Source organism: Ursus americanus, chromosome 3 (genome assembly GCF_024610735.1).
Source record: "Ursus americanus isolate L20-20 chromosome 3, mUrsAme1.1.p, whole genome shotgun sequence".
Taxonomy (NCBI): Eukaryota; Metazoa; Chordata; class Mammalia; order Carnivora; family Ursidae; genus Ursus; species Ursus americanus.
In genome coordinates, this window is record NC_142129.1 from 40,146,969 (window position 1) to 40,161,624 (window position 14,656).

The window sequence follows — 14,656 nt, forward strand, 5'->3', positions numbered from 1 at the left end:
TCTAAAAAAATCATTGTGCTTTGAGTATAATTTGCACCAGCTCACAATTTATTCAGTGCTTTATGGTTTACAAAGCGCATTTAAATACAGACTCATTTATTCTTCAAAACAACCTGTGGCTTAGTAATAATAACAATAACTGAAAGTTACCTGAGAAGGTCTATGCACTAGGAACTCTTCTCAGTGGAACCCTACAAGGCAGATGGCATTATTGTCCCCTCTCTAAAGAGGTGAAGTCTTTTGCCCAAGGCCGTGGTGCTAGTAATCGATAAATCTGACATTTGAACCCAGCAGCCTGGTTGCAAAGGCCAGGCTCAGAGTCACTCAATTGTCTATCCCTCGACTCTTCACCCCACTTTTGGATGAGCAAGTAGGTTCTAGCGCATTGAATATCTGACCCACTAAGCACAGTCAGCAGGTAGTAGAGACAAGACCTACATGTCTTCTATTACATAATCCTTCAATCAAATCCCTTCTAGTAGGAATGCTTTTCCTGTTCTATGCCTCTCCTGCCTCATCCTGTTTGGTCTAATGCCTTCAAAATACAGTGAAGGTGTTCCCACCATGGGCAGTTTTCCAGCTCCATGCTATCAGGCATTTGGCTAGCCCTCCATACCCCGAGCTCACCAGTGCCTGCTCCTGCACCCCATTCTTCTACCGCCTCTCCCCATCAGGCTCCCATACCACCCACAGCTCTTAGAGGGTGGGGACACCATTTCTTAATAAACCTTTGTCCTTGTACTTAACACATTGCTTTGACTTAGTAGGGACTCAGTGAAGAAACACGGGAATAAATAAAGAAAAAGCACTATTTTACTAGAAAAAAAAATATGTGGGACACCAAGCTACTCTCATAGGGCAATCAAGTTTTTGTTCTTTTTTTGTCTTGTGCTGATCAGAATTCACAGTGCCTATGCACTATTTTTTATTGTAACAATGGTAAGTCAAGAGAGTCCCCTCTTAATAATCTCTTCTTTTTATTTAATTTCCATATGCATAAACCCACATATGGATCATTTCACATAAAGGCATACAGACTGTCCTAGCCTATGTTAATTACCTTTAGTTCATCATTTTTTTCTTTTCTTTTTTTTTTTTTGTTACTTCTTCCCCATGACCTACACCTTCCAACCACGTTGGTCCCTGTCCCTGCCACCAAGGTGAGCCCTGGTGTATTCTTTCCTGGTGTTCTCTGCTCTCATTTCATCTTACAGAGAGGCCTCTAACACATCCACATGCATATGAAACAAACCCATTCCCAGCCCTGGAGTGCTGCTGGGGACTCAAATGTGAGATTTGAGGAAACTTTCTTCTCCCTAGTTTTCTTTTGTTGTAATGCCCCAGTTTCATGAAATAATTTTAGGGAGTTTGAACTTGAATAACTATTCTATTATGTAATGAATAACATTCACCTGCAATTACAATTGCTCACTGGATCAAGCCTGCTAGCTCGACAACTGGCCATCATAGAGCAATGGCTCTATTGGAAATATATTTTATATTCATCCCCAAGCAGGTGATTAGCTGCCCCAGCCAACAAGATAGCTGGGTAGAACATTGTGTGCCTGGAAATCTGAAAATCTAAAGAGGGTACATGGATTGGATTTGGGATGGCTCCAGAAACTAAAATGCCATAGGAGCAGATACCTGACTCGTGTTTGCCCTGCCCTAGAAATCATCCTTGGAATAACTGTTACCATTGCACAAAATAAGAAGAAGAGCTAATGTTTTGTGAGTGTTTACCACATGGTTGGCACAGGTCTTTATGCTTCCCATGTAGAAACTCACTTAGTCTTTACAACAGCCCTAGGAAGCTGGGACTAATATTGGCCCCATTTTATGAACGAAGAAGCAGAGGTACAAAAGATTAAATAATCTGCCTAAGGTTATATAGCAAGTAGACAGCAGACCTGGGATTCAAACCCAGAGAGTCTAATTTCAGAACCAGAACTGTGTTAAAGGGTTTCCCATGACTTTTCTTTCCTACTAGAACATTCTTCACCCAATTACATGCCTTGAAAATGTTTTATCCTTTAAATTTAAACTTAAGATTGCCTTCTTCCCTGTATAGCATTAGAGTGTTTTCCTTCTTGTTGCACAACCCTTTATAGCATTTTCTCCATAGCACTGTAGTTGCATATTGGTGAGTTCTTAGCCCCCATGAAGCTCCTCTAGCTCCGGAAATATATCTTATATTCATCCCTAATATCTAACACGGTGTCTGGCACACAGCAGGGATTCCAAAAATGCCTGTGGAAGGAAGGAAGGAAGGAAGGAAGGAAGGAAGGAAGGAAGGAAGGAAGGAAGGAAGGAAGGAAAGAGAGGGAAGGAGGGAGGAAAGGAGGGAGGGAAGGAAAGGAAAGGAGGGAGGGAAGGATGTTTCAGCATACAACTAGACATCTATAAGGATACATGAAGTATCAGATTTAGATACAGTTTTGCAGAAGTAATGTTAGTAAACATCAGTAATGTCTTATCTGCAACCTTGGAGCCAGATGTGATCTGGAATTCAGAATTTTCCAGATTTTAAGAAAATCAACATATAGTGACCATAGGTCACCTAACACTCTCAGTACCTTCTGATTAAACACATTTATATTTCAGCAATGAAATGTATAAACACACTAAGTAGGGTAAAGCTGATGAATTGGCTTATATCAGTTCAGATCAAGTTTTTACCACCAAATGAATTTTCTGCAAAGTTAAAAAAAAAAAACCCAACAACTCAGTTTTCGGAACACTTTGGATTGGAGACTATGACTAAGGGATTGCGGGGTTTATGTAAATTGCAGTTTATGCTACTTTGGATGACCAATCTACCATACTGTGTCTAGAATGTATGGTTTGGGTTAGTTAATTTGAGCCTTTAAAATAAGCAGATCTTCATCTGCTTATTAATTTGCTTCATTTGTTCATTAATTTAATGAACTCACTTTCCAGTTCTAGAGACAACTCATTGTTCCTTCAAACTCCCATCCTCAGGATGGCAAGGTGGGGGACAGCTTTGGAGTACTAGGTGGGCCCTTTCACCTAGCACTTTCCCAGGCTGAAAATATGACTATTTGAGTCTGTACCATCTGTGTGTATGTGTGTTGTGTGTGTGTGTGTCTTTCCTCCTCTTCTCACCTAGAAAACTATACTAGCTCTCCAAGAGGTCAAACATGTACATGGCGGGGGGGGGGGGGAACTACCTAGTTTTATAGGAGAGGCCATCTCTGGAGAAGCTTATGACCTAGACTTCTGGTGGGTCCACCATCCCAGAGTTAGTAAGACAGGCTCCATGACACCAGTTAGGCTCCATGCTGGCTCTTACTAAATCCATTTGCCTTGAGGCTCTCACAGCTGCTGGAGTGCTCTTGATTCAAAAGACCATTTAGTAAATCCTGTAAAGGCTCATGTTACTCTCTACATTCTAGGCTCTGAAAATAGCTTCACCCTGCCATATGATGGCATAGCCTGCTACCCCATGAGAGATTTTCCTAGAGGGAAAGCAGTGTTTGCTATTCAGGAGCTGGGAAAAGTTTGGTAGTGAGGACACAGGGGGAGAGCCTCCCTCGGGGGAGGGGTCTGTGGCCTTAGCATGACTTTGCTTGGTCATCAGTCACATCCGAATCTTTGGTTTTCTAGGCTCATGAATGGGAGTGAACATTGCCAGCTCAAGTGCCTCAAGATTCTTAGAGTTAGTGGTTTAAAAGAGTAGATGTAGATTTTAAGAAAAGACTTCCATCACAGAATGTGTAAAATGGCACAAATTCAATCTGTAGTGCTGAGCTCATTGGACCAAAAATGCAGTCTCCTTCTTTTCTGGGCATCTCAACATCAATTTCCTAAGTTCTCCAAAATGTTGATGTAATTGTTTCACTTCCCCATATGGGCCAAATTAATATCAGAGAGAAAATAGTTCTAATTAAGTGGAGAGCAGAGATTGGCAAAGTTTGGCTGGCGCTCTTCCATACCATGGAGGCGCTTCATTTTATTTTTAGAATGGACTTCTATCACATACTCAACATAGCCGTATCTGAAATGTCTCTGTTTGTTTTCACAAACACAGTTTCTTTTTTTCTTAGCTCACCAGCTGTTTTGTTTTCTTTTTTCTAGAACTATAAAAAATTCTGTGCCATTCAAAGATGTAGATTCAGACAAATACAGCGTTTTCCCAGTAAGTATTGTTAAGAGTAACCAGATGTTAACTAAATATTACTAAATATTGCTTTCTACAAATACCTTGCCTTTAATAAGACAATACTGAATTCCAATTGAATGTATTAATAATTTGATAATACACCTTTCCATGATTTTTGTGGACTTTTTGGCATCTTAATAATACACAAACCATCAGGGTGGGTCTTAAGGCCGAGACTGTTTTTATTCCTGAAGCCATTCCCAGCTGGGTATTTCAGTTGTCTTGAAAGGTGTTGAGAATTATTTTGGAAATTCTTAAACCTACTTTTAGAGTGTGTGTGTTGTGTTATGTGTAGGCACATGTTTGATTTAGACAGTAAGGATGTCAGGATGTTCTCTGCAAAATACAAACAAGCAATTGGCAGATGTAACTCCCCAAAGTTGGTGGGATCTCAGATATTCTACCTGGGAATGGGGGAAATAAAAACATTGTTTGATATTATTATGACTCTTGATTCTTTCAAATCAAGGAACGAGACAGGTCAACCATATAATAAATCCACATAATTAGCCTGCTTTGCTAGAGATTTTTAAATTATCCATTACAATGATTAATCATTTGACCAAATAAGCCAATTGTTTTGGAGGCTAAGAAGACTGATGACTAATAAAGTTCAGAGAGTTGGATGTTCCTGCTGTTTGTGGAAGTGTACACGCAGACACAAACACACACACACACACACACACACACACACATCTACAGATGCACATATACGTACAGCATGCATGCACGTAGCCACACCTGTGAGTGCACACATGTCCACATACCTACACATTCACATTGCATACACTCCCATGCACCCCACGTCTGGACACACACCCAAAAGCACATATACACACACTCATGCACACACACTACCACCCGGCATTGGTGCTGGGACTCTACTACATTTTACCTCACACAGCATGTCTCAGCATATTAATCTTAATTATTTTAGTAATCTCTAGTGTTCCTAGACAGTATTGGAATTAAGAATTACACATGTCAGGGAGAGGGAGTTAAGATGGCGGAGGAGTAGGGGACCCCTTTTTCAGCCGGTCCCCTGAGTCGAGCAGGATGGGTACCAGACCAGCTTGAACATCCACAGAATCAGCCTGAGATGCAGGAAGATACATCTGGATCTCTACAAATGAACATCTCCAGCGCTGAGTATTGAGGTACGAAGCAGGGAGCCGTGAAACCGCGCACAGATATCGGAAGATAAAGGGAAGGGGGAGGGAGCCGCCGCATTCGGGCACCGAGAAGTGGTAGCCATCTGCACGGGGGAGCGGGCGGACTCGTGGACGGCACCCTCGAGACAGCAGACTGAGACTGTGAGCCGGGGAACTCGCGCCACCAGACTGAAACCAGAGCTCCGGTGCGCTCACTGGAACCAGACTGAGACCGGGAGCTCCGGAGCGCACGGGGGCAGCTGGCGGCTGGTGGTGTTAGAAACACAAAGGACAGAGACGCTCTGGCCCTGGAAGTGAGGGCTGGGATGCCGGGTGTGGGGCGCACATCCTGGGACGCTGCAGGGTTGAACAGCACCAACAGAAACAGAGTTAAAGTGGCCAGAACATCAGTGGAGAACGGTCTGCGATCCCTCTGTTCTGAGACAGAGGCTGAGATTTGGCCACTGCTGCTCTGACCCTCAGAAGAGGCACAGCAAACCACCAGGGAAAGCCGCCAGATAACAAAAGCCTGGAAATACCGGCTCACAGTGTGCCCATCCCCATCCCCCCTCACAGGGGACACTGAGACTCTACCCAAACAGGGTTGCCTGAGTATCGGCGTGGCAGGCCCCTCCCCCAGAAGGCAGGCTGAAAAACCAAGAAGCCCACATCCCTAAGATCCCTATAAAACAAGGGCACACTGCCTGGGTCCCGGTCAATAATTTGGGCTCTGGACAACCCCTCACAACCTCTCCTCATCAGAATGACGAGAAGGAGAAATCCCCCCCCAGCAAAGAAAAGACAATGAGTCTGTGGCCTCTGCCACAGAACTAATGGACATGGATATAACCAAATTATCAGAAATGGAATTCAGAGTAACAATGGTCAAGATGATGTGTAGACTTGAAGAAAGTATTAACGAAAATGTTAATGAGAATATAGAATCTCTAAGGGCGGAAACGAGAGTGAATCTGGCAGAAATTAAAAATTCTATGAGCCAAATGCAGTCAAAACTAGAGGCTCTGATGGCCAGGATGAATGAGGCAGAAGAACCTATCAGCGAATTGGAGGATGGGTTAGTAGAAGAAAAAGCTAAAATAGAATCTGGTCTTTAAAAAATCCATGCTCAAGAATGTAGGTTACGGGAGATTACTGACTAAATGAAACGTTCCAATGTCAGAATCATTGGCATCCCTGAGGGGGTGGAGAAAAACAGAGGTCTAGAAGAGATATTTGAACAAATTGTAGCTGAAAACTTCCCTAATCTAGCAAGGGAAACAAACATTCGTGTCCAAGAGGTAGAGAGGACCCCTCCCAAGCTCAACCACGACAAACCTATGCCACATCACGTCACAGTGCAATTCGCAAATATTAGATCCAAGGATACAGTATTGAAAGCGGCCAGGGCAAAGAAATTTCTCACGTACCAAGGAAAAGTTATCAGAATTACGTCAGACCTGTCTACACAGACCTGGAATGAGAGAAAGGGTTGGGGCGGGCATTTTTAAAGCTCTTTCAGAGAAAAACATGCAGCCAAGGATCCTTTAGCCAACAAGGCTGTCATTCAGAATTGATGGAGAAATACAGACCTTCCAGAATCGCCAGTCATTTACCAATTTCGTAACCATGAAACCAGCCCTACAGGAGATATTAAGGGGGGTTCTGTAAAGGTAAAAAGGCCCCAGGGTGATACAGAACAGAAAGTCACAATCGATAGAAACAAAGACTTTACTGGCAACATGACATCATTAAAATCACATCTCTCAATATTCAGTCTCAATGTAAATGGCCTAAATGCTCCCATAATGCCACAGGGTTGCAGATTGGATAAAAAGAAATGACCCATCCATTTGCTGTCTACAAGAGACTCATTTTGAACCTAAAGATACATCCAGACTGAAAGTAAAGGGATGGAATACCATCTTTCACGCCAGTGGACCTCAAAAGAAAGCTGGGGTAGCCATTCTCATATCAGACAGATTGGATTTTAAACTAAAGACTATAGTTAGAGACACAGAAGGGCACTATATTATTCTTTTTTTTTTTTTTAAGATTTTATTTATTTATGTGGCAGAGAGACAGCCAGCAAGAGAGGGAACACAGCAGGAGAGCGGGAGAGGAAGAAGCAGGCTCCCAGCGAAGGAGCCCGATGTGGGACTCGATCCCAGAACGCCGGGATCACGCCCTGAGCCGAAGGCAGATGCTTAACGACTGCGCTACCCAGGCGCCCCTATTCTTAAAGGATGTATCCAACAAGTGGATATGACAATTATAAATATATATGTCCCCAACAGGGGAGCAGAAAGATACACAAGCCAACTCTTAACCAGAATAAAGAGACATAAGATAAAAATACATTAATAGTAGGGGACCTCAACACTCCACTATCAGAAATAGACAGAAGACCCATGCAAAAAATCGACAAAGAAACAGGGCTTTGAATGCCATACTCGAGGAGTTGGATCTCATAGATATATATATAGAACACTACACCCCAGAACCAAAGAATACTCATTCTATTCTAATGCCCATAGAAAGTCTCAAGAACAGACCATGTTCTGGGTCACAAAACAGGTCTCAACCGATACCAAAAGACTGAAATTATTCCTTGCATATTCTCAGACCACAACGCTTTGAAATTGGAACTCAACCACAAGGAAAAATTTGGAAGAAACTCAAATACTTGGAGACTAAGAACCATCCTGCTCAAGAATGATTCAATAAAACAGGAAATCAAAAATCAATTTAAACAATTTATGGAAACCAACGAGAATGAAAACACAATGGTCCAAAACCTATGTGATACTGCAAAGGCAGTTCTAAGGGGGAAATACATAGCCATCCAAGCCTCACTCAAAAGAATAGAAAAATCTAAAATGCAGTTTTTATATTCTCACCTCAAGAAGCTGGAACAGCAACAGAGGGACAGGCCTAATCCACGCGCAAGGAAGCAGTTGACCAAGATTAGAGCAGAAATCAATGAATTAGAAACCAGGAGTACAATAGAGCAGATCAACAGAACTAGAATCTGGTTCTGTGAGAGAATTAATAAAATTGACAGACCACTGGCAAGACTTATCCAAAAGAATAGAGAAAGGACCCAAATTAATAAAATTATGAATGAAAAAGGAAAGTCACAACCAACACCAATGAAATTGGAAGGATTATTAGAAACTTTTATCAACAGCTTTATGCCAATAAATTAAGCAACGTGGAAGAGATGGAGGCCTTCCTGGAAACCTATAAACTACCAAGACTGAAACAGAAAGAAATTGATTTTTTTAAACAATTAATTATGAAGAGATTGAGTCAGTGATAACCTTCCAAAAAACAAAACTCCAGGCCCGGACGGTTTTCCTGGGGAATTCTACCAAATATTCAAAGAAGAAATAATACCTATTCTCCTAAAGCTATTTCAAAAAATAGAAACAGAAGGAAAGCTACCAAACTCATTCTATGAGGCCAATATTACCAAAGCAGGCAAAGACCCCATCAATAAGGAGAATTACAGACCGATTTCCCTAATGAGTATGGACGCCAAAATCCTCAACAAGATCTTGGCTAATAGAATCCAACAGTACATTAAAAGGATTATCCATCATGACCAAGTGGGATTCATCCCTGGGATGCAAGGATGGTTCAACATTCGCAAATCTATCAGTGTCTTAGATTTTATCCAGAAAGAAAAATTCAAAAATCATATGATTCTCTCAATAGATGTAGAAAAAGCATTTGACAAAATACAGCATCCTTTCCTGATTAAAACCCTTTGGGGCACCTGGGTGGCATAGCGGTTAAGCGTCTGCCTTCGGCTCAGGGCGTGATCCCGGCGTTCTGGGATCAAGCCCCACATCAGGCTCCTCCGCTATGAGCCTGCTTCTTCCTCTCCCACTCCCCCTGCTTGTGTTCCCTCTCTCGCTGGCTGTCTCTATCTCTGTTGAATAAATAAATAAAATCTTTAAAAAAAAATAAAATAAAAAATAAAAAAAAATAAAACCCTTCAGAGTGTAGGGATAGAGGGTACATTCCTCAATCTCATAAAAACCATCTATGAAAAGCCTACAGCGAATATCATTCTCAATGGGGAAAAGCTGGAAGCCTTTGCCTTAAGATCAGGAACACGACAAGGATGCCCAATCTCGCCACTATTAGTCAACATAGTACTAGAAGTCCTTGCAACAGCAATCAGACAACAAAAAGGGATAAAAGGTATCCAAATTGGCAAAGAAGAAGCCAAAATGTCTCTCTTCACAGATGACATGATACTCTATATGGAAAACCCAAAAGAAGCCACTCCCAAACTATTAGAAGTTATAGAGCAATTCAGTAAGGTGGCAGGATACAAAATCAATGCTCAGAAATCAGTTGCATTTCTATACATGAATAATGAGACTGAAGAAAGAGAAATTAGGGAATACATCCCATTTACAATAGCACCAAAAATCATACGTTATCTCGGAATTAACTTAACCGGAGACGTAAAGGACCTATATTCTAGAAACTATAAATCACTCTTGAAAGACATTAAGGAAGACACAAAAAGAAGGAAAAATATTCCATGCTCATGGATCAGAAGAATTAACATAGTTAAAATGTCCATGTTACTCAGAGCAATCTACACTTTCATTGCTATCCTGATTAAAATACCGATGACATTTTTCAAAGAACTGGAACAAATAGTCCTTAAATTTGTATGGAAACAGAAAAGGCCCCGAATCGCCAAGGAACTGTTGAAAAGGAAAAACAAAGCTGGGGGCATCACAATGCCGGATTTCGAGCTGTACTACAAAGCTGTGATCGCAAAGACAGCATGGTACTGGCACAAAAAGAGACACATAGACCAGTGGAACAGAATAGAGAACCCAGAAATGGACCCTCGGCTCTTTGGGCAACTAATCTTTGATAAAGCAGGAAAAAACATCCAGTGGAAAAAAGATAGTCTCTTCAATAAATGGTGTTGGGAAAATTGGACAGCTACATGCAAAAGAATGAAACTTGACCACTCTCTCACACCATACACAAAGGTAAACTCCAAATGGATGAAAGACCTCGATGTGAGACAGGAATCCATCAAAATTCTAGAGGAGAACATTGGCAGCAACCTCTATGACATCGGCCAAAGCAACCTTTTTCATGACACATCTCCAAAGGCAAGAGAAAAAAAAGAAAAAAATGAACTTGTGGGACTTTATCAAGATAAAAAGCTTCTGCACAGCCAAGGAAACAGTCAAAAAAACTAAGAGGCAGCCCACGGAATGGGAGAATGTATTTGCGATGATGCTACAGATAAAACACTGGTATCCAAGATGTACAAAGAACTTCTCAAACTCAATACGCTAGAAACAAATAAATCATAAAATGGGCAGAAGATATGAACACTTTTCCAATGAAGACATACAAATGGCTAACAGACACATGAAAAATGCTCAAAATCATTAGCCATCAGGGAAATTCAAATCAAAACCACACTAAGATACCACCTTACGCCAGTTAGAATGGCAAAAATTGACAAGGCAAGAAACAACAATTGCTAGAGAGGATGTGGAGAAAGGGGATCCCTCCTACATTGTTGGTGGGAATGCAAGTTGGTACAGCCACTCTGGAAAACAGTGTGGAGGTCCCTTAAAAAGTTAAAAATTGAGCTACCCTATGATCCAGCCATTGCACTACTGGGTATTTACCCCAAAGATACAGACATAGTGAAGAGAAGGGCCATATGTACCCCAATGTTCATAGCAGCATTGTTCACAATAGCTAAATTGTGGAAGGAACCGAGATGCCCTTCAGCAGATGACTGGATTAAGAAATTATAGTCCATATATACAATGGAATATTACTCAGCTATCAGAAAGAACGAATTCTCAACATTTGCTGCAACATGGATGGCACTGGAGGAGATAATGCTAAGTGAAATAAGTCAAGCAGAGAAAGACAATTATCATATGATTTCTCTCATCTGTGGAACATAAGAACTAGGAAGATCGGTCGGGGAAGAAAGGGATAAAGAAAGGGGGGGTAATCAGAAGGGGGAATGAAGCATGAGAGACTATGGACTCTGAGAAACAAACAGGGCTTCAGAGGGGAGGGAGGTGGGGGAATGGGATGGACTGGTGATGGGTAGTAAGGAGGGCACGTATTGCATGGTGCACTGGGTGTTATATGCAACTAATGAATCATCGAACTTTACATCAGAAACCAGAGATGTACTGTATGGTGACTAACAGAATATAATAAAAAAAACATTAAAAAAAATTATAAACCACTTGCTTCTTTTGGAGAAATGCTCCTGGTCTAAAATATCACCACCCTCACCTGTCTCAATTGATTTTCCTCTAGCTCTGTGGACATCTCAGCTCCTTCTCTATTATATTCTTACTGCAATTTACTCTATCAATTCCCTATCAATTCCCCAAATTTAGGTTGGCTTTAACTTTTAACTATTAAAAACAAATTAAAACACAAAGAAAATAACAATGAATAAAACACAATGAAAAGTATCCTTAGAGCTAAATATTGTCCATATTCATGATTTCTTACATTGGATAAATCCCAGAAATGTGATTATTGTGTTAAAATTATGCACAACTTTAGGAAGTTGTGTCCCCTAGGAAGATTCCTATTTCCAACAGTGGATAATACCACTTAAATGCCTGTTAACTTGATGGTTGAAAAATACTTTCTTAATTTTCTTTTGAGTACTTGTGATATCGAGTGTTTTCCAAAATTATTGGTCATTTATATTTCTTCTGTGGTTTGCCCTGTTCACATCATTGTAGTATTTTCTACTGTTGGGTTTACTCTGTAATTTATTTTTAAGAGTTTTTAATATATTGAGAATTTTTATTATTATTCTTTGTTTCATATGTGCAGTAGGCAGAATTCGAGATGGCCCCATGATCTTTGTCCCTGGTGTTGCTTCTGCGATTTTGTTATGTCATACAATAAAAGAGATTATGCAGATGCAATTAGGGTTACTTTCAATTGGCTTTAAGATAGGGAGATTATCTGGGTGAGCCTAATCTTATCAGGAGCTCTTTAAAAGTCTATCTTTCTCCTTGGCTGGTGGCAGAAGAGGAAATCAGAGAGTTTCAAAGCACAAAAAGGACTTGACCAGCTATTGCTGACTTTGAAGGTGGAGAGGCCATGTGCAAACACTGGACAGCACTCTATGAACTAAGAACCACCTCCGGCTGACAACAGCCAAGGAAATGGGGACCTTGGTTTTACAACTACAAGAAACTGAACTCTGCCAACAACCTGAATGAGCCCAAAAGCTGATACTTTCTCAGAGCCTCCGGATAAGAGCCCAGTCTAGCCAACAGCTTGATTTTGAATCACTAGATAATAAACAGCTATGTTTTAGGTTAAAAAAAAAAAAGAATTACACATGTCAGTACTCCTGGGACAGCTCTGACTGCCCTTCCTTGTGGATAACAAGGGGCAGAAATGAACCCTTCCTGTGTGTGCTCTTCAATTCCAGACACTGAGGGGCTACCACTGGCGAGGGAGAGACTGCAACGACAGCAACAAGATGGCATACCCGGGCAGAAGGTACGTCTCTGCTCATCACTGATTCGGGAAATTACCTTCTAAAAAGGAGGCAGGAGGTGTCATTCCAACCCGAGCCTAGGGGATTTGTACTTATAGAGAGAAGGGACCTCCGTGTCTCCACTGAAGTAAAGCTCAGTGAAGAAAGAACAGCATTCCTTCATTTGTCCAGGAAACACTCATGGAGCACCTGCTCATTGCCAGGCCCTCTGCTTCGTGTCGGGCGGTTGACAAAATGAAGTAGGGCCTCCCCTCATGGAGCTTACAGTCTAGCGGGAGGAACACGAGAGTCCGTAGGGTATGGGGACCTGTGTCCAGCCTCCTGCACGAGGTCTGTGCGCAGGACCGAGGAGTGAGGACAGGGCTCCTGTGACTGGACCACATGTCACATTTTAGTCCCGGGCTGATGTTCAGCCAGCCACATCTCGGACTTCAGAAAGTAGATATGCCAACCTTCATCTTAACAGTGAGTGCAGGGCCGCAGCATTCAGTTTACCAGATGTTTGGGATTTTAGAGCTTAACTGTAATGGCTTCATCTGTCTAAAGTGGGCTACAGGTTCATTCCCTCTGCTCATCAAAATCATTCCACAATACAGTCCATGAATAGAGGCCACTGGAGTTGGTCCATGGTGCCCAGAAAATATCCAAAACTGAGATGATGGCAGAGGCCACGTGGAGGCTTCTGTGTGCCACTGACAATCAGTGTGGCACTCCTTGAAGAACCTGTTGTCCATCAGTGACACTTAGCACTTGTTCATTCATTCATTCAGCTAACACTCATGGGACAAGAAGTGTATGCTGAAGACAATGTTGATGTTTTCTTCTTAGGCCAGACGACTGGGATGTACATGAGGATTCAAACTGTAATGGCATTTGGGTAAGCAACTAGATTCAAATCTAGCCCTGTCCTCTGACATTCTGCCCTCCTTAAAAGCCTATTTGCTTTAGTCAGTCCTATGGAAGAAGACAACAGATGAAAGCAACCTTTTTCTGCAAATTGGAAGAGAGGTATAGACTCCGATCTCACATGACATATGGCAGGGATGTAATGAGAGTTGAGGGTCTGTCAGTCACAGCCCCTTGAAGTCACCCACATCTAACCCCTTTATTCCTTGTTGAGTCAGGCGAAATTAAATGAAGAGTGCTGTTAGCAAAGTTTTACAGCGACCCAAACAGCTGTTGGAGCAAACCTCTTGGCCCACCTCTTTGAGGCAGCCATTTTCTTTCTATTCCATAAAGCTAGTCAGGCAGGGTGGAAATTACCCTGTAGTTACCCCACTATCCACATCTCAAGGCATTTAATACTGGTGCTCCTGCTCTCCGCGAACAGCAGTTTCACAGCTTTCAGGAAGAGAAAGGGAAGAAAGGAGGAAGCTCAACCAAACACTTATCTGGAGACAATGCAGCAGACCCATGTTTTGTGGAGTCTTGAGCTAATATATGATTTGAGGGTCCTTCTGAAGAAAAAGAGTACCAAATTACAAATACGAAATCGAGGATGAAAGCAAATAGTTAATTAGAACAATAGAAGAAATCCCAACAAATTCCTGGAGTCTTGGAAATTCAGGTCCCTTGGAAATTGTAGGATGTGCAGCAGCATCCCTGGCCTTTACCCACTAGAGGCCAGTCGCTCCCCCTCCCCATTATCGAAACCAAAAATGTCTCCAGACTTTGCCAAATGTCCCTTGGGGTAGGGGTGGGGGGAAACCAGCCCTGTTGAGAATCCGTGCTCTGGAAGCATCAATCCTTAGGGAGTGGAGATGTCAGGGCCCT

The 14,656-nt window shown here is 41.9% G+C and overlaps 1 protein-coding gene across 3 annotated transcripts in view; it reads left to right on the forward strand.

The window, feature by feature from the left end:
* The window catches only part of AOAH (acyloxyacyl hydrolase), a 250,760-nt gene that overhangs the window by 148,428 nt on the left and 87,676 nt on the right, over positions 1–14,656 (forward strand). For all 3 annotated transcript variants that reach the window (XM_045792859.2, XM_045792860.2, XM_087860902.1), the window contains 3 exons: positions 4,099–4,159; positions 12,815–12,885; positions 13,712–13,760. In XM_045792859.2, the coding sequence (XP_045648815.1) occupies positions 4,099–4,159; positions 12,815–12,885; positions 13,712–13,760 (181 nt within the window). The remainder of the gene's footprint in view (positions 1–4,098; positions 4,160–12,814; positions 12,886–13,711; positions 13,761–14,656) is intronic.